Source organism: Salarias fasciatus, chromosome 14 (genome assembly GCF_902148845.1).
Source record: "Salarias fasciatus chromosome 14, fSalaFa1.1, whole genome shotgun sequence".
NCBI lineage: Eukaryota > Metazoa > Chordata > Actinopteri > Blenniiformes > Blenniidae > Salarias > Salarias fasciatus.
In genome coordinates, this window is record NC_043758.1 from 40,959,620 (window position 1) to 40,980,579 (window position 20,960).

The 20,960-nt window shown below is 46.3% G+C and overlaps 1 protein-coding gene across 1 annotated transcript in view; it reads left to right on the plus strand.

Moving 5' to 3' along the window:
* Positions 1–20,960, plus strand: part of LOC115400083 (seizure protein 6 homolog) — a gene marked incomplete at its 3' end in the record, with an annotated part of 93,589 nt that overhangs the window by 48,936 nt on the left and 23,693 nt on the right. The window contains exon 5 of the mRNA XM_030107733.1: positions 18,133–18,299. Within this exon, the coding sequence (XP_029963593.1) occupies positions 18,133–18,299 (167 nt within the window). The remainder of the gene's footprint in view (positions 1–18,132; positions 18,300–20,960) is intronic.

A 20,960-nucleotide genomic window follows, 5' to 3' on the forward strand; every position in this document is an offset into this window, starting at 1 on the left:
GGAGTCGGAGCGAAGCAGAGGAGGCTCAGAGACGTCATCCAAGGCGGGGCAGCGAGTGGTTCCTGCAGGTTGCAGAAGACAAGCTGATTTAAGAGGAGTGAAGCCGAGCACAGCAGAGTGCATCAGAATGCAGCAGAGCAACCCAGTAAGAACTGACTGTGGTGGTATTACGGTCCAACGCTGCACTGTGGTCTGAGGGAGCTTTATAGGGTGATGAATTGTTTGGTGAAGACCAGGCCCAATTGCAGGTGGAAGCACTCAAGTCATCAGCAGCTTCCCTGCACCAGTCCACACCCCACTCACCAGAAGCATACGCCCACCTACAGAAAAGGAAAGGAGGGAGGGGAGAAACAAAAGCAAGGCCTGCCACTAGCTGGATCCCGAGGTAGGGGGTGTGACAGTACCCCCCCCCCTCTACGTGCACCTCCAGGTGCACGCCTGAAGCGCTCCGGACATCGCCTCCTCAGATCCCGGATCAGGGCAGGGTCCAGAATCCGGGAACGGGGGACCCAGCAACGTTCCTCAGGACCATACCCCTCCCAATCCACCAAAAACTGAAGTCCCCGACCCCGTCTGCGGACGTCCAACAGGCGCCTCACAGCGTAAGCAGGTTCGTTGTCCACCATCCTGGGCGGTGGAGGGGGACGGAGCGGGGGGGCCAGAGCACTCTCCTTGACAGGCTTGATCTGTGAGACATGGAAGGTTGGATGGATCTTCATGGACGCAGGGAGTTTAAGCCGTACCGAACTGGGGTTGATGACCCTCTCCACCTCAAAAGGCCCAACAAATCTCGGTGCCAGCTTTCTAGACTCCACCTTCAGTGGAAGGTCCTTTGCACGAAGCCAAACCTTCTGCCCCCGAGAATACATGGGTGCAGGAATGCGATGGCGATTTGCTTGCTGCTCCATCCGCCGGTTAGACCGGATGAGGGATGCCCTGGCCCTCCTCCATGTTCTCTCACATCTCTTGATAAACACTTGCATGGACGGGACTGCTATCTCCTCTTCCTGAGACGGGAACAGAGGCGGCTGGTAGCCAAGAGAGCACTGGAAGGGGGACAAGCCAGACGATGAGTTTGTCAAGGAGTTGTGAGCATACTCAACTAATGGCAGCTGAGAACTCCAGGCTGTGGGGTTGTCCGCTGAGACACATCTCAATAGGGTCTCCAATGACTGGTTGGCCCGCTCCGTTTGCCCATTAGATTGTGGATGGAAGCCGGAAGTGAGACTGACGGTGGCCCCCAGCGCCCTGCAGAACAGCCTCCAAATTTCGGATGTAAACTGAGGGCCGCGATCCGAAACTATGTCCACCGGTATCCCATGGATCCTGAAAACTTGGGAGAGCAATATCTCAGCAGTGTCTTTTGCAGATGGCAGTTTAAGTAGAGCAATGAAATGAGCTGCCTTGGAAAAACGATCAACCACTGTCAATATGGCTGTGTTACCGTTAGACGGAGGCAGTCCAGTGATGAAGTCCACAGCAATGTGGGACCAGGGACGATGTGGAACAGGTAAGGGTTGCAGCAGCCCAGAACTGGGCTGGGTAGATGTCTTATGACGGGCACACACAGAGCATGCCGAGACAAACTCCTTAGTGTCCCTCTCCATGGAGTTCCACCAGAACTTCTACCTCAGGACCCCAAGCGTTCGGGCAGCCCCAGGGTGACACGAAAGGCGAGATGAGTGGGCCCATTGGAGAACCTGAGAGCGAACAGACTTGGGAACATACAGAATGTTAAAAGGAACGCCACCTGGAACGGTCAACTGATCCGGAGCTCGCCGTACAACATCCTCAATTTCCCAAGTCAGGGTGGCCACCAGACAGGTCTTGGGCAGGATGGTCTCAACGTCCTCAGAGGCCTCCTCCTTGGCATACAGGCGGGACAGGGCATCGGGCTTTATGTTTCGGGATCCAGGGCGATATGTGAGTGTGAAACGGAACCTGCCAAAAAACAGGGTCCAGCGAGCCTGTCTCGAATTCAACCTCTTGGCGGAGCGGACATACTCCAGATTTTTGTGGTCTGTCCAAACAACAAATGGTTGCTCCGCCCCCTCCAACCAATGACGCCACTCCTCAAGGGCCATCTTCACTGCCAACAACTCACGGTTCCCCACGTCATAGTTCCGTTCAGCTGGTGAGAGACGACGGGAAAAGAACGCACAAGGATGCAGTTTATTATCAATAGGGGTGCGTTGAGACAACACTGCACCTACCCCAATGTCCGATGCATCCACCTCCACAATGAACTGGAGCTTGGGGACAGGTTGAATCAAGATGGGTGCCGAAGTTAACTGGTTCTTCAAGGACTGGAAGGCTTGGACTGCTTCAGGTGTCCAGGAGAAAGCTTTTGAGGTAGAAGTCAGGGCAGTAAGAGGCGCGGCAACCTTGCTATAATCCCGAATGAACCTCCGATAGAAGTTCGCAAACCCCCAAAATCTTTGCAACTGCTTCCGATCCTGCGGCTCCAGCCAATCCCTCACTGCGGACAACTTCTGGGGGTCCATCTTGATCTCCCCGCAGGAAATAATGTAGCCAAGGAAGGATGTAGAGGAAGTGTTGAACTCACATTTCTCCGCCTTGACAAACAATCGATTCTTGAGTAGCCTCTCCAGGACCTGGCGGACGTGCAAGGTGTGCTCCTGAGGGGTACGGGAATAAATGAGGATGTCGTCAATATAAACGAAAACAAACCGGTTGATCATGTCTCGAAGGACATCAGTGATGAGGTTTTGGAAGATGGCCGGGGCATTGGTTAGCCCAAAAGGCATCACAAGATATTCAAAGTGGCCCAGTGGCGTGTTGAAAGCCGTCTTCCACTCATCGCCCTGCAGAATTCGGATTAGGTGGTAAGCATTTCTGAGGTCCAACTTGGTGAAGATAGTGGCACCATGCAAGGAGGTGAAAGCTGAGTTGATCAGAGGCAGAGGGTAGGTGTTCTTGACCGTGATATCATTCAGACCCCGAAAGTCTATGCAGGGGCGGAGGCTCCCATCCTTCTTGTCCACAAAGAAGAACCCAGCGCCGACGGGAGAGGATGACGGCCTGATAATTCCAGCAGCTAGGGAGTCACGGATGTAATCCTCCATGGCAGATTGTTCTGGTCTTGTTAAGTTGTACAGGCGGCTCTTGGGAAGGGTTGCCCCAGGGAGGAGGTCTATGGCACAGCCGTAGGGACGGTGAGGTGGGAGAGACAGGGCCTTGTCCTTACTGAAGACAGGTGCCAGGTCATGGTATTCCGGAGGAACCTTGGACAGGTTGGGTGGAACAGGAGGCTGATGGGGAGCCGAGGTTGCAGGGGTCAAGGCAGATCGAAGACATCGGGCATGGCAACGCGGACTCCATGAAGTGACTTCGTCCCTGTCCCAGTCAATCTGGGGGTTGTGCTGCTTTAACCAGGGATATCCAAGAACAACAGGGGGGTTAGAATGTTCCAGAATGTGAAACCTGAGTCTTTCATGATGATTGCCTGCCAAGACCAGATTTACAGGGACAGAACGGGCTTGCACTTGGGCCAGGGGCAGTCCGTTCAAGGCTCGGGCTTCAACAGGGGAATCCAGGAATTCAGTGGGGATCTGGAGCTTCTCGGCTAATTTACTATCCAAAAAATTCTCTTCAGCCCCAGAATCAATTAACACACTGACAGCAACTGATTGAGTTTGCCAACAGAGGGAGGCGGTCAGCAGGAGACGTAAAGGGGAGGCAGTCACAGTTCGGCTCACCCGAATACCTCTGGTTAACAGGGATCCGATGCTTTTACTGACCGTGTGGGGCAGGTTGCGATGTAATGGCCTGGCTCCCCACAGCAGAGACACACGCCATCCCTTCTGCGTTGTTCTCTCTCCCGAGGTGTAAGCTGTGCACGGCCAATCTGCATCGCCTCGGGTTCAGATCCAGGAGGTTGGGCAGGAGTGGAGTTCACTGGAACTGCCCTAGAGAGGCGGGGCACAAATGGACTGGAACGTTGACTCCGTTCCCGCCGTCGTTCACGGAGACGATTATCCAGCTGAATGGTCATTGTGATGAGGGCATCCAGATTGGCAGCTTCATCCCGTGTCGCCAGTTCATCCTTTAATCCCTCATTCAGACCATTATAGAAGGCATTCTGGAGTGAAACATCATTAAATCCACTTGTTGTAGCGAGGGTGCGGAACTCCACGGCATATTCCGCCGCACTCCTGACTCCTTGCTTCAAGGTCGCGAGACGGTTCCCAGCCTCTCTGCGGCGGACAGGATGATCAAACACCCTCTTCATTTCCTCAACAAAGGCCGCATATGAAGCACATACCCCATCTTGCTTCTCCCAAGCAGCAGCTCCCTAATACCTCGCTGGGCCCTTCAGTAAACCCACTAAGTATGCTATCTTAGCCCTATCAGAAGCATAAGACAAGGGTTGCAGTTCGAAAATCAAAGATACTTGTGTAAGAAATGCCTGACATGAACCTAATTCTCCAGCATAACGCTCTGGTGCAGGTACAGAGGGCTCACGGAGGAGCTGGGGTGGACTAATAACGGAAGCTGCAGGAGGAGGTGCAGAGGTAGAAGTCGACGGGGCAGCAGCAGAAGCGGAAATAAGCGTGGATAACTCAGAAACTTTCTGTGTAAGGTGAGCAACCTGGCCAACAAGGGTATTGTTACTATCAGCTAAAGAGCGCAACAACTCATCATGACGCACAAGCACTGCATCATGACCAACAATGGCCTGTTCTACAGTTGGTGAACCGGCGACCTGATCTCCGGCAGTCCCATTGCCCGCTGAGTTCATCATGGTTGGACCGTACTGTCACGTTCAAACTCACAGACTCAAGCGCGGACAGAGACTCAGCAGATCAATAGTTCTTCGAACAATTATTTTATTTACAGAGGAATCAATACCAAACCCAAACTAATCCTGCTACTCCTGAAAATCACGGCGGCGCTTCACAAGAACAGAACAGGACTCCAAGCCTTCTGACAAGCCGTGAACAAAACAAGGACTGAGCCGTAACCTAATCAGTCATAACCAAACCGGGACTAAGGAACCAAGGAGCGAACAACTAAACCCAAAGACCCACCCCGGCAATCCAGCGAGGGAAAGAGCTACTGCGGATGAAGCGTGAAGGAAGAGGATTCGTGGATGCTCAGCCAGAGGGGAGATTGTGTGGAAGTCCTGGCGCAGCAGCCCAGAGGGGTGAGGTCCGGGGAACCTTTCCAGCGGAGTCGGAGCGAAGCAGAGGAGGCTCAGAGATGTCATTCAAGGCGGGGCAGCGAGTGGTTCCTGCAGGTTGCAGAAGACAAGCTGATTTAAGAGGAGTGAAGCCGAGCACAGCAGAGTGCATCAGAATGCAGCAGAGCAACCCAGTAAGAACTGACTGTGGTGGTATTACGGTCCAACGCTGCACTGTGGTCTGAGGGAGCTTTATAGGGTGATGAATTGTTTGGTGAAGACCAGGCCCAATTGCAGGTGGAAGCACTCAAGTAATCAGCAGCTTCCCTGCACCAGTCCACACCCCACTCACCAGAAGCATGCGCCCACCTACAAAAAAGGAAAGGAGGGAGGGGAGAAACAAAAGCAAGGCCTGCCACTAGCTGGATCCCGAGGTAGGGGGTGTGACAGCCTCCACACACTACAGGATAATCGGGCAGAATTTTGCCCAGATCTTCTCCTCCCGATCGAGGCCGACAGGGTCCAATTGTCGGGAGTATGCAAATGAGTTCGGGTCCGATCTTCGTGTAGTGTGCGGTGTGTTCCGAGAGATTTTTTCCGGTCGGAGCCTCTCGGGAGGTGTCGGGAGGGGAGATCGTAGATAATGAACACGTTTAATATTTCCGATCGCAAATCCTGTGGAGCTCCGAGAGGCGCCGATCAGCTCTGAGTAGAGCCGTCCACACCCTCGAAATAAAGCTCCCTGATTGGATGAACAGCTCCGTCTCACCAAGCTGCTGCTGATTAAAAACATCCACTCACAGCTGTCAGAGCTGGATGAATATATGTCTGTGAAATATATTCACTATATATGACAGTGAAACAGAAAAGCCAGAGCTCTAAACTCAGCTGTACAGAAAGTGAAGGTTAATCCTGTCGCTCCTGGATGATATTTCCTCCATTCAGACCCAAACTCCGATCTAATATCTGCATCTCCGCCAGTCCTGCAATAATCCCAATGTTTTAATTAATCTCCGTTATTAATCATCACGGAAGAATGGGGAAGAAAAAAAATAATAATAAAAGAAAAAAAAAACTCTGCCTTCAGAGACAGAGCGGACTATAATGAAACTTTTCCTAATCAAAGCTCAACGTGTTTTTATTCTGGTGTAAACTATCACATCTGTGGACATAAAGAATGATTTAAGATATTTGGTGATTTAAAAAAGTAGCTTATATTTGACACGGTCTGCTAATAACTTTATTCTACTGCTGCACTCGGGACTCAAAAGTAAAAAAAAAAAAAAAATACACACAAACAGATTAGCTAATAAACTGAATTATTATTAAATGTGGAGGGTAAATTATAATAAAATGATCTGAAACTATGTTTCCCTCTTCTGTACTAGAACATTAAATTTTCTGACAAGGTGCTGACAGTCCGTGCTCCGTGCGCACTGGGGAGGGGGGGGGGGTCTGCACTGAAGGAGCGATACCGATGTGAATGAATTATATGAATATGAACTGAGGGAACAAATGAGTTCTCCACTTATTATTGAAAGTGGAGATGAATGTAAAAACAGTAATGAAGGGAAACAGCACAAAGTCACGTTGGACGACGCGAGATTTGGAAGAGAGAGGAGCCGATTCACTGATGAAGAATCTGCTAGTGTGTGTTCTGCTCCAGAGCGACACACACACTAGAAGATCAGGAGAGGAAGATCGGGTACGATCTGTCCTCTGTTGTCTTGTAGTGTGTGGTGTCTGGATCGGGGAAGATTGAAAAAAATCCTGTAGTGTGTGGCGGGCTTAACCCAAGGTGTCAAAGCCTCTGCTGCAAAATGTACTACAAACCACAACAACAGTCCCACATCCATAGAAAACCCCTAAAGTAAGTAATTTTATGCCAGGATGATAAAAACGAGGCATTAACGCATTCGGCCCGACAGACACTGTACCGCCCCCCTCAGCGCACCTCCCGACACAAAACGCAACAGAACCAGAGACCCGTCTGCTCCAGCCCAACATACTGAGTCTCTAATGAAACTAGAAAAAGCTGCTCTTTAAGAGACACCAGGCAGAATCTTCTCTGAGCCGACCGCCTCCCATCAGCGGCAAAACAAACCCAAAACCGATCTTTACGTTCACAGCCAGCGCCTCAGATCGCACGTTTCTCACACTTCTTCACCAAATCTCAAAGCTATTCACACCAAACACAACATATTTTATTTCCTTACCATTTTGTGGTCATTTTCCACCTATCCACGCTCTCCTCTGACCAAAACTAACCTCATAATCCTCTGCAGTAGTGACAGCGCGTCATGCGCCTGAATGTTACTGTCGCCATCTTGTGGGCTTGTCGTTAATCTTGGGAGTTTAAATAAAGTTCGTTGACACTCGTTCGCATCTGGTGAGCTTTCATACGATATGATACACGTGACTGAGGCATCATCCAGCTGCACGAGCGCCGCCGCCATCTTGGTTCTAAAAGACGCAGCAGTGCAGCACTGCAGAGCGAGACACACGCGACACACACAATCAGTGATTGTTTCTGTGATATTTGGCAATTTTTTATTCTGAAACGTGCACATTTATCTTCATTGTGCGTTTCTACAGCTCATTGCACATTGTCTTTGTTTTTTTTCTTGATGTGTTTGCATGTTGCAAAGGGGATTTTTTGTTTTGTTTTCCCTGTCATATAATTGGCTATTTTTGTATTGATTTTATTATTATAAATATATTTCAGTTGGAAACTAAATGCTATGGCTCAGTCATTTATTAAAAAGTATTTTATACTGTGCACAATACTGTGCAAAATTATAAGTTTCTGCACAAAAACTGTGCAGAAACGTATAATATAGTCGCTAAATATCAGAGCCAAAGGCTGAAATGCATATATACAGAACTCCTGTATTGGAAATTAAAAGTATTTTAAATTCAGATTCCTTTCAAATAAGTTATAAACCCACTTAGTATAGTTTGGCACAGGCTGGTCTCCAAATGGCCAAATGAAGGGTTCTCCTGGTTCTGTCCAAACTAAACCCTATAAAATCTGTGTGCTTTATGCTGATCTCATAAAAACCTGGTCCAGTTGTAGTCCAGGAGCTGCTGAATGCAGTCAGCGGCAGCTTTATGGCTGCTTCATTGTTATCATGGTGTTTTTCAATATGGAATCTGGAAAAAAAAAAATAGGCGAGAGTAAAAGTTTCATTTTATCCCTCTACTTTATCAAAATGTGCTCAGGCATGTTAAAATGCACAGTGTTGTTGACAGATGTTGATGGATTTCACAGTGTTTTTGGGCATTTTCAATAGTATTAAAAGCAACGCACCAATATCGTGATAATACCGTGAATCGTGATATTTTGGGCCGCCAATATCGTGATATCAAATTTTCATATTGGCACATGCCTATGTGGAACACAGAGCTTGACATTTAGCCGACACTGAAATATTCAAATTCTCATCCTTTTTAACAGATCCTGGCTGGTCAGCAGCAGGATGGTCCCTCAACTTCCACATCACAGATCAACACTGTGAGATGATGTTCAGTAAACACCAGAGGCTCATTTCATTCAGTTCATGAGCAGCTGGATAATTTAATGTCCTCTATGTATTCCCAGTTACCAGTCAGAGACATTTACAAAATCCACTTACTTAACAAGATAGAGAAATCATTAAAGAACAGCAGCATCTGGACCTCCAGATGAAGAAGACGAAATTGGAAATTGAGATACTGGAGCAGAAGCTGCAGGTGGGTTCATGGTCACAGTGAATTATGTTCACTATTGGAACATGAACTAAACCCTTTATTTATTTTGTAGGAAATAAAGGAGACAAAATGAAATGTGTGTCATGTCTTTTATTTGCTGTGGTGGTAATGATGGTGGTGATTTAAACTCCTCAGTGCTCTGCATCTCCAGTGTTATATAAAAAACTCTCTTTTGCGAAGAACCGCAGCGCAACACACAATATCTGCTGGGATGTGAGTGCGCGACTATGTTTGGTTATGTTGCAAAATATGGACGGAAAAGATTGTGAAATGCAGCGTATGATTGAGACGTGAAGCGGTACCGTTCATAAAGATAACTGTCCGGAAACGCCAAAACATCTCAGCGCGGTCTGTAAATAATCTCCAGACGAATATTCAGTTCCCGCTGCAGTAATGCCGCTGCTTCATCTGCAGGATCGCTGAGAAAAGGACATGACATTTTGACAGCTACACAAAAACTCACCAGCTGACTGAAAGAATGAGGAAATGGAACAGCGGTGTGGCTGAAAGGGGGCGGAGCCAGAGAGAAACTTCAGGGTTTACTGAGAAAAACCTGCTTCCGACCAGGTTAGAGTCACGGAGTGTGTTACTGCAGTAACTGACCTACAGTTTAAGTTCCCTCTCCTAGTGGAACAGCTGGAGTCACTCCTCTGTCTCTGGTTTGAGTTCTCTCCCTTTGTGGAATTGAAATCTCAGAGTTTCCCTCATTTCCGGGTTATTCAACACAGAGTTTTCTGTAAACCTGCTTGGTGAAATAGACCCCTGCTCTGTTTGGGTCAGAAGAAGAAGAATCCTGACGGTGTAGCTGTGTGGAGTTTGATCCGGTGTCTCTGTCTGTTCGTTCAAGTTTCTGTTTTATCTCTTGATCTGCCGCTTGTGCGTCCGGAGACATGTAAGTTTGTGCCGTTTCCATATCGACGATGTTTTGTTTATTTCATTGATTTGTGTCTGCTGCTGCAGACTGTGGAGTGTTTTCAGTGTAGATTCTGCACCTTGTTGGTTTTTTGTTCAGAAGGTTTTTCAGTTTTGATTTTGCACTTTTTCAGTTGAAAATAAAAAAAAAAAACATGTTAAAATCCAGAAGAGACAGCAGCTGTTTAATATAATTTTGCACAGGTGTTATGGGAATCGTAGTCAAAGCAACACCGGTGGTCCCACGCATAATAATCCGCGGCGTGCGTCCCATATGCACATCTGGTCTGCAGGATTTACGTGCCAAATCATCCGTGCTTCCACATCTGCCTGGGACGCTGCGCCAAAATCCTCTTTTTGACTGTCACTGGACAAAAACCCACTGATGAGAGCGGGACTGTCGGTATCGCGAGAACACAAGATCTCGCGGGAATTGCAGCATCTATCAGTCACACAATCGCTGGCAAATCACAGAAATAAATCCAGAACGATGAACTTCTTCATACTCAATTCATCAGACACCATTACACTTCACCAGCAGGACATGTTGAGCTGTTCATATGGTTTATTGGCGTTCATAAACGTAACCCTACGTTCAAACCCCAGAAAGAACTACAAAAACCATGATGTCATCCATGCATTTGCATCATGGTGCCAAAATACCGGTTTTCCCTAAATAGAAGAGTGAAATATTCAAAATCAGTACATTTAGGGGTTTAGAGTGATGAGGAGCATGCTCCTTTGGGTTATTTTTTTCAAATGAAACTGATATACATAGGTGAAATTTAGTTTTTACCACATATCGTGATGCCCCCTGCTGGTGATATATCAAGTCAAAGCTGACAGGATAGTGGAGTTCCAGAGCTTTGTATAACAGCTGGTCCCATGATTCCAGCATTTTTCATTGTCAAAATAGAAGCTTTTAAAAAAGCACCAAAGTCAAAGTTCAAAGGTCAATATCTCTGAGCAGGAGCAAATTCAAACTTCCAGTCTGGTGTAATCTTACTCCCCTGATCAAGCCCTTTACAATGATGTATCATACTTAGTCCTGTGACACATGTTTAATGTTCCCTCCTCTGGACACAGGCCTGTCTGACATGGAGGTTTCAGGGAGAAATGTGAGGCTCAACAGGATGAAATGTGATTAAATTGAATTTAGATTAAATATAGTGGCCAAATTATTCATTGAGAACTTTGTTTGAACTTACTGGAACCCTTAACCCAAAATCTTCATCAGCTGATCCTCCCGCAGTGTTAATTTTGTCAACGAAAACTTAAACGAAAACTATTCGTTGACGACCCTTTATTCCATGACTAATTTGTAGAGGTGTCCCCGACTAAGAATTTCCATAGTCGAATCTGATTCATCCGATTCTGCCAATAGTCGACTGATAGTCGAATCTATCATCTTGTTTGGCGGAGCGGGGGGAGCAGTGGGGGCGCGGAGCGTCAATACACGGGGAGTCGGAGCAGCGCAGCACAGTGCAGAGCGGTGCTCACAAGGTACACGGAGCGTCGGGGCGCCTATACCCACAGCCAGCCCTGATTGCACTAAGAATAATAAAAAATACAAATAATTAAAAAAAAAGAAAAAAGCAGTGCAGGCAGGTAAAACAACACTTATTTTTTTCCTACACACTGAAACACAGACTGGAACAAAGTGTCGGTGACTCTAAACATCAAACAAATGAAGTATAGTTCAAATGACCAGAACCAAACCCTCTTCTAACAAACGGGCTAAAGCATGTCATTTATTTATATCTATAATCTCTGCAGATAAGCTCACATTTTTTGGCTAAACAGTTTCTCACATATCTGCTCAAATTAAATGAAAGGCTTAATTGCACTGTGTCGGTCCGTTTAGCAGCGCAACATCCATGCAAAAACAAACACTAAATTAAATAGAATTAGCCTTTCAGATAAATAAAAATAATAATATAATAATAACCTAAAATATTACAATCAAACGAAATAAAGTCAGCATTAAAAATGAGAATTGAGTAACAGAACTGTCTTTTATTTGTCCAATTATCTGGCTACTGACCCGTTTAAGGTGGAAAGCCATGTTGTTGTGAAGTGATATGAAAGGACACAATCTGCATTTGACTTTTTTTGGATCCTCTTTGACTTGGTCTGAAGTTCTGTTTTTTTTCCTGACATTTTGAGCCTTTTAAAGTTAAACCAAATCACCACCGAGATGCTGCTCTGTGAAGGAGCTCTGCACAAAATGGGATTGTGCCACTCACCGGGTTCTGTCTCCGATACGGAGACGCAGCACCGCAGCAGCACTGTTCTTTGTTGTGCTTCTCTGAATCTGAATCTGAAGTTCATATATGTATTTTTTTTCCAACAAGCCATAGATTTTCGTATTTATGATACAAGAGTTATATGATACATTCTAAATTTAAAGCGATACTTCAACATTTTGGCAAATTTGCCCATCTAGGGCAATTCGGTAGTCATTTAGAACAGCCTACTTACTTTTTTTGTGAGGGCGAGCTGTTGTTTATTCAGCGGTGAGTCTGAGGAGAGCTTCACGGCGGACATAATGGAAGTGGATGGTACAGTAGCTTCCCTCGTCAAACTCATCAATCCAACACAATCCAACAACCCCAAAACACACTTTGGTGGACACGTTATAATCCCCACATTCACTACGCTGTGAAATATTAATGCAAAATTACGAGATTGAGCGTTTTTTTGCGAAGATTGCTAAGACGGAACTACTTACTAAACATGGCGTCTGGGCGTAGTGATCTCAAAAGAAAAAGTAGTTCCCAATATTTGCTTCAATGTCGTAATGCTACAATATTATTTGTTGGTGTTTCACAGCGTAGTGAATGTGCGGATTATAACGTGTCCACCAAAGTGTGTTTTGGGGTTGTTGGATTGTGTTGGATTGATGAGTTTGACGAGGGAAGCTACTGTACCGTCCACTTCCATTATGCCCGCCGTGAAGCTCTCCTCAGACGCACCGCTGAATAAACAACAGCTCGCCCTCACAAAAAAAGTAAGTAGGCTGTTCTAAATGACTACCGAATTGCCCTAGATGGGCCAATTTGCCAAAATGTTGAAGTATCGCTTTAAATATCTAAACATAATTAAAGATATGCTTACAGTGGAGTTTTTACAACCGTGATAAATGTCCTTTTGCACTTCTGCTGCTGTGGTTTTATGTTGTGTTGTTTTTATGTGTATATGTATGTTGATGTAGCACTTTGCCCAAGACAAATTTCCTACTGGGACAATAAATCTATCTATCTATCTATCTATCTATCTATCTATCTATCTATCTATCTATCTATCTAATTTACTACAGTACAACAAAACTGTCAAATTTCATCAAGACTAAAATTCAGACTAAAACTAAAAGTCATTTCCACAGACTAAATTTCAACTGAAACAAAATAAAACTAAAAAACTAAAACGTGACTTTAACTAAATCAAGTCTTTGGTGAGAGACTAAGACTAAAATGAAGTGAAAAATTCATGTCAAAATTAACACTGTCCTCCAGACTGCTCACAAAGGCTCTGAGAGGGTAAAGGTCACATACTATGACCAGGGGCGGACTTACCATTAGGCGAAACTAGGCAGTTGCCTAGGGCCCCAAGTTCCTGGGGGCCCCATAAAACTCCTCATACACTTATGGTTAATACAGGTATTACTTATTTGTACACATTAATTATGTTTTGATTGAAATCCTGTCGCTAAAATGCCAGCAGAATGCTTATTGTATTATGTGTGTCTCGGGGCCCCCCCTTCAGTCTCCACGACATTGGATCAGTCCATCTCACTACGCATGTGCACAGAGGATCCAGGAAGACAGCAGCAAAACACGAAATCAAACGGCGCGAAGACAAGAGAAGAGCAGAGAAAAGAACAGAAAAGAACAAGACGATGAAAAAAGCTACCACAGCGGTGCTGAAAAAAGGAGGAAAGCAGAAAGCTGCTCTCAAAATGCCCCAAAATGACGACATACTTCACCGCGGCAGCGAGCGGCGAGCAGCAGCCACCCACCACGGCCCCAAGCCAAGTTATCCCTGACCTCGCCCAAGCCAAGTCGGCCCGACCAACTTGGTCCCAAGTAACTGTTCCAGTGGAACAGAGCACATTTAGAGCAGCTGCACGTTGTTTTTATTTTTTTAATTCTCGTGAACGTCTGTGTGCGTCTCTGCAGTCAGCGCATGGTGCGTTCAGGAGCGTCGGAATGTTAATTACTACTGAAAATAACCAGGGTTACAATGGCTACACGTGAAGGATTTGTGTGAGCCCCCCCCCCAGGTCCCTCCCTAAACTGACGCCCATGTGCAGATGGTTGCAACTGAGGCTTTACTGTTCAAACTTAGTATGAATCAAAATAAAATACAATATCCACAACAACCAGCAATTGTAACGGCGACGTCGACACCTGTTTGGGAGGGTCAGTCGTCGACGTGTGGAGAAGAGCAACTAGTGAGTATCAAAATGTCGTGTGTGTTGTCTTCTCATTTGAGAGGGCCCCATTCCTGCCTTTGCCTTGGGCCCCAAATTTGTTAAATCCGCCGCTGACAATGGGTGTGTATTGGAGAAGCTAGAGTGGGAGAGTGGCAGTTAGAGTGCGGGAGGCTCTGAATTGCAGAACTGCTGAACTGGCTCAATCTGCACAATAACCCCTCAAAACGTAGGAATTTTTCTTGTGACCCGTACAATTGAGTCACTAAGGCTGTGTTCGAAACCGCATACTTACCTACTACTCATACTAACTTATTGAGTATGCAGTGTGTTTACACTGGCAGTATGAGATTTTGAGTAGGCGAGAAGTTCCCGGATGCATACTGCATTCGCCAGAAATGTTGAGTATACATCGTGTGTTCACTACTCATACTGAAATTGCCCAAGATGCAACGCGACGGGCATTTGAATAAACTGTATTCAGTTCACAATGACTGTTTCTTCATGATGTACATTTAGCAAGCTGAGTATGGTTCTAGATTTAATCTTCCCTCCATTGTTTGTGCTCGTAGGTATGTTATGTTACGAGATTTCTGATTGGATTGACAATGATTAAAAATAGTAAAAAAAAACAAACAAACAAACAAAACCCTTACATCTGAGAACAAGTCCCTGCTGAAAGCGACCATGATGTACCGAAGACGGCGAGCCGATCTTTGTTGAAGAGCCGAAAAAACTCTCCGTCCGTTAACGGGACACCGGTCCAAACGGCGATGTTAAGCGAGATATATTGCTGAAAGATTGCCTTCTTGTTTTCAAAGTAAAAGCACAGATTTATCACTGAGGTTTTTTTGCATGAGAAAGGGAAAGGGGTGGTTTATTTTGGTGAAAATAACCGGAAGTGCGTTGCTCACTGCAGCTGGCTTGAATTTCGCCGAATTCGTCCGAACAAAATCATAAACGTTGGTATTCGGACAAATAAACGACACACTCGGGCTCTAAACCACCACTTTGTCGACTAATTTTAAAAAAAATCTCGATGAAGTTATACATTTGACGAGTTTAGAGCTAAAGTGAAATCAGCTTTAGCAGATCGATTCCTGCTCATGGAAGAAGTGCAATGCATTGTGGGTTATTATGTAGTATGCTGTAGTGTAAACCCTTCGCATACTGTTTGATGGACTGAGTAAGCAGGATGCAGGATGGATAGTATGAGTATGTAAGGATGTAGTAGACAGTATGCGGTTTCGAACACAGCCTTTGTCTCTACCTCAAACGGTTCTCTCTCTAGAGGCATTTGTTTGAGGAGAGTGCAGAATTTTCTCCCATCCGCTCCAATGTATTTTCGAGACGCCTGAATCCAAAACTTCACTTGTGTTCGCACAATCGCCGTGGCTGAATGGATGATCCTACAGACATGATTCCTGCACCATTAAATTCCTGAAAGGCTTCTGAATCTGACTGTGTGAAAATCTTTTTCAATTTCACCTTTCGGTCCCTGAGAAATGCCATTTCTTCAACCATGCGCACTCCATTAAAAAGTGCTGATTCACTGTCATGGCTGCTGTGCAGCTGGTCTCCATAGCAACAGACACACCTGTTGTGCTGCTGCGGCTTGATTAGTCTGGACTTTCCCATTAAGACTGGAGCTCTATTGATCCTCTGTTACTCTGACACTGACTCCACTGTTTCTTCAACTTTCTTAAAGTTTTTTCAACTTTTTGCAACGTTTTCAACCTTTTTCAAACTTTTTCAACCTTTTCCAAACTTTTTCAACTTTTTGCAGTGTTTTCAACATTTTTCAACCTCATTCAACCTTTTTCAACCTTTTGCAGTGTTTTAAAACTTTTTCAACATTTTTCAACTTTTTGCAGTGTTTTCTAACCTTTTCAACCTTTTTCAACCTTTTTGCAGTGTTTTAAGACTTTTTCAACCTTTTTCAACTTTTTTCAACTTTTTGCAGTGTTTTCAAACTTTTTCAACTTTCTGCAGTGTTTTTAACCTTTTTCAAACTTTTTCAACTTTTTGCAGTGTTTTTAACCTTTTTCAAACTTTTTCAACTTTTTGCAGTGCTTTCAACCTTTTTAAACCTTTTTCAACTTTTTGCAGTGTTTTCAACTTTTTTCAACCTTTTTCAACTTTTTGCAGTGTTTTCAACATTTTTCAACCTTTTGCAGTGTTTTCTAACCTTTTCAACCTTTTTCAACCTTTTTGCAGTGTTTTCAATGGTTTGAACCTTTTTCAACGTTTTTCAAGTTTTTGCAGCATTTTCAAACTTTTTCAGGTTTTTTCAACTTTTTGCAGTGTTTTCAACCTTTTTCAACCTTTTTCAACTTTTTCCAGTGTTTTCAAACTTTTTCAGCCTTTTTCAACTTTTTGCAGTGTTTTCAAACTTTGTCAAAGTTTTTCAACCTTTTTCAATTATTTTCAAAAGTTTTTCAACCTTTCTTCTTGAACTTCTTCTGCATTACAGTTTAAGATTTTCAGCTCAGCATTCACAGTTGCAGTTTCTTCAGGAACTGCAAATTTTTTCTAGTTCTGTAAATAGTTCCTTTACTATTTTGACAAAAAATATTCAAATCTTTATTCTGAGGCTGTTGTGTGAATAAATAATCATTTATATAACTTTAAACATTTTCATGTTCTGACTAAAATTAAAAAAAAAGTAAATTGTATCATTGAAACGGTTCTGTAAATACTTTAAAAATAAAAAAATAAATATAGCAACTTCTGAGCAATCCATATCAATTTCAGACTTAAAATAGTGTGCCAATTACTGCCCGACCCCATTTCCGGTTAAACCACGCCCACTTCCGGTTCATGCCACGCCCCCTCCGAGTACAGATACGGATACAGATAGTTTGGATGGGTAAACAGATACAGATACAGATACAGATAGTGGTGTACTCGCTCATCCCTACTATAAGAACTGCAAGAAGAAGTATGTGTGTGTCAGTGTGTGGGGTTCGTCTGTGGAACAGCTTAGGATGGAGTCTAAAACAAAGTTCGAACATTGATCAATTTAAGGCTAAGTATAAGGAAAGTATATTATTGCAGTACAGTGAAGGATGAAAATTCTTATTATAATTTTTGGTAGAGAATAAAGACTATACATTACATTTCATTACAATGGGGAAAATTCAGTCTAACTTAGTTAGCACCATTATTGGTATTAAGCAACCACTGATTAGAGATGGTATGTACTGGGGGTGGGATTAAATAGGTATCTACTTCTTCCCACTCCCTTTCGAACAGTTAAGTTGTCACTACTGTGTACATATGTACTATGTTTATTTTTATTATTGTTATTATCATTATTATCATTATTACTATTATTGTTATTATTGTTTTGGTTAGCAAAATTGTACTTTAAGTTTACTTGTTTCCTGTGGAACTTCAATTGACAACCGAGTTCAAAATAAAAAGATTGATTGATTGATTGATTGATTGATTGAATGAATGTCACATACAAAACTGAGTGCTTTCAAGAGTGCTCTCAGGCTCAAACCGTAGTTAGTAAAAAGAAGCAAAATATCTCAGTGTTGATTTTTGGGTTGTTGGTCATTCTTTTGTAGGCTTAGGGTGCTTTCACACCTACTAGTCCGCTGGAGTGGTTCGGTTTGGACATAAATTATTCATAAATGTTGCAGCTGTCAACTAGTTCGGTTCATTCACACCACTTGTTTTTGAATGAACTATCCACCATGACCCTCCAGCCAATTGTTCCTTCTGTTATGGGTAAATCAACATTTGAGGAGATTTCACATCAAGTGTACCGTGCTCAATAAAGGAGAAGTTAACTATTGTCTTGAATTGAAATACGTCAGTGCCTTGTTTTCATGTCTCTCCATTTACATTCGTCACACACGCTCAAGGTTTGTTTTGTGTCTTCCAGACTGCTGGTCAAGAATGGGAACAGCAAAGATTCATCTCCCTTGTATGATTCATATGAGGTGGAGTACCTACCCAATGAAGGCCTGATCAGCACCTCCAGACATCTTTTCATCGAGCTGACCACAGATGCCACAGGCTCATCTATGGGCATTGCCATTAGATACCAAGGTGAGCAGCTGAGCCGTGACACCTGAACGGGGTGTACACTGTGGTACCTCCCCAAAGAGGACTCGAATGCATGTCCCCCCAATTATTATTACTGTTATTGTTGTTGCTTTGTATGTTCCACACAGCCTTACAAAAGGTTTTAAACAGTACATGTTATACACATCTTTATTTCTGAAACATCTTAAACATGTTTGTATGTTCTGAAACATATTTTTAAAATATGTTTAAGTTAGTGAGCTGCTGGGTGGGCTGCTGGGTGGGTGGGATGCTGGGTGCTGGGTGGGATGCTGGGTGCTGGGTGGGTGGGATGCTGGGTGGGATTCTCGGTGTGGTGCTGGGTGGGGTGCTGGGTGGGTGCTGGGTGCTGGGTGGGGTGCTGGGTGCTGGGTGGGATGCTGGGTGGGTGCTGGGTGGGGTGCTGGGTGGGTGCTGGGTGCTGGGTGGGGTGCTGGGTGCTGGGTGGGATGCTGGGTGGGTGCTGGGTGGGTGCTGGGTGGTGCTGGGTGGGATGCTGGGTGGGTGCTGGGTGGGGTGCTGGGTGGGGTGCTGGGTGGGGTGCTGGGTGGGGTGCTGGGTGGGTGCTTGGTGGGTGCTGGGTGGGTGCTGGGTGGGGTGCTGGGTGGGGTGCTGGGTGGGGTGCTGGGTGGGGTGCTGGGTGGGTGCTGGGTGGGTGCTGGGTGGGATGCTGGGTGGGTGCTGGGTGGGGTGCTGGGTGGGTGCTGGGTGCTGGGTGGGGTGCTGGGTGGGTGGGTGCTGGGTGCTGGGTGGGATTCTCGGTGTGGTGCTGGGTGGGGTGCTGGGTGCTGGGTGGGGTGCTGGGTGGGTGCTGGGTGGGGTGCTGGGTGGGGTGCTGGGTGGGTGCTGGGTGGGTGCTGGGTGGGTGCTGGCTGGGTGCTGGGTGGGGTGCTGGGTGGGTGCTGGGTGGGTGCTGGGTGGGGTGCTGGGTGGGTGCTGGCTGGGTGCTGGGTGGGGTGCTGGGTGGGTGCTGGGTGGGGTGCTGGGTGGGTGCTGGCTGGGTGCTGGGTGGGGTGCTGGGTGGGTGCTGGGTGGGGTGCTGGGTGGGTGCTGGGTGGGATGCTGGGTGGTGCTGGGTGGGTGCTGGGTGGGGTGCTGGGTGGGTGCTGGGTGGGGTGCTGGGTGGGATGCTGGGTGGGTGCTGGGTGCTGGGTGGGGTGCTGGGTGGGTGCTGGGTGCTGGGTGGGATTCTGGGTGGGTGGGTGCTGGGTGCTGGGTGGGCTGCTGGGTGCTGGGTGGGATTCTCGGTGTGGTGCTGGGTGGGGTGCTGGGTGCTGGGTGGGTGCTGGGTGGGGTGCTGGGTGGGTGGGTGCTGGGTGCTGGGTGGGGTGCTGGGTGGGGTGCTGGGTGCTGGGTGGGATTCTCGGTGTGGTGCTGGGTGGGGTGCTGGGTGCTGGGTGGGATGCTGGGTGGGTGCTGGGTGGGGTGCTGGGTGCTGGGTGGGATGCTGGGTGGGTGCTGGGTGGGCTGCTGAGTGCTGGGTGGGATTCTCGGTGTGGTGCTGGGTGGGGTGCTGGGTGGGTGGGTGCTGGGTGCTGGGTGGGATGCTGGGTGGGTGCTGGGTGGGGTGCTGGGTGCTGGGTGGGATTCTCGGTGTGGTGCTGGGTGGGGTGCTGGGTGCTGGGTGGGGTGCTGGGTGGGTGCTGGGTGGGGTGCTGGGTGCTGGGTGGGTGCTGGGTGGGTGCTGGGTGGGCTGCTGGGTGCTGGGTGGGATTCTCGGTGTGGTGCTGGGTGGGGTGCTGGGTGGGGTGCTGGGTGCTGGGTGGGGTGCTGGGTGCTGGGTGGGTGCTGGGTGGGAGGCTGGGTTTGATCCTGGGTGGGGTTCTTGGTAATCGGCTGGAGGGATCCAGGCCTGTGTGCCTCTTGTGCAGACAGTGTTGCTTCGAGTTCCCCGCATCATGTTGTCTTCGTACCCAGTAGACATACCTCACACAAGACAACATGAAATGGGGATGTCCCGATCCTGACACCAGCACTGGTTCCGCTCCGATAGTGGTCTATTTTGCTGAACTCGTAGCTACCGGTTAAACAATGGCTCATGACAGCACCCGATCCGCAGCACCAGCGAACCACGACCACAGCAAGTGGGCGGGACAGCAGGAGCTGGAGGAGTTCAGAGGAGTAAATAACGTGGGGAGTTTTCCTGATGCGGTGGTCCGTGTTCGGTCTGCTGCATGTCGGGTTGTTTCTTTATTCATCTACCGGCTGCCGCTCGGCCAGTGTCACGGCTGTCTGCTTTTTTTTTTTTTGTCTTATTTTCTCTAACAGTTCTTTATTTTGAGGAAAACCCCCTTGAGATAAATTATCTCGTTTTCGAGGGGGATCCTCAAATTCATAACAACATAAAGATCAGACTGGCGTAACAAAATAAAAGATAGCAAAGTTACATATACATATGAACAGATAAAGTATATACACATAAATAATAATAAAAGACAAACAAACCAAAAAAAAATAGAATAATAATAATAAGAGATAATAAGCAAAAACGAAACAGCACACGCGCACACATACACACAAACCAGCTCTGTGATTGTTCACCTCTCTCCACCCAGCAAAGTCAGCACAACAGAGTCATAGTCAAAACACAACATCACAACAAAAATTGAAATCAACAAAAATGGTCGTACAAAGCAAAGTAATTAC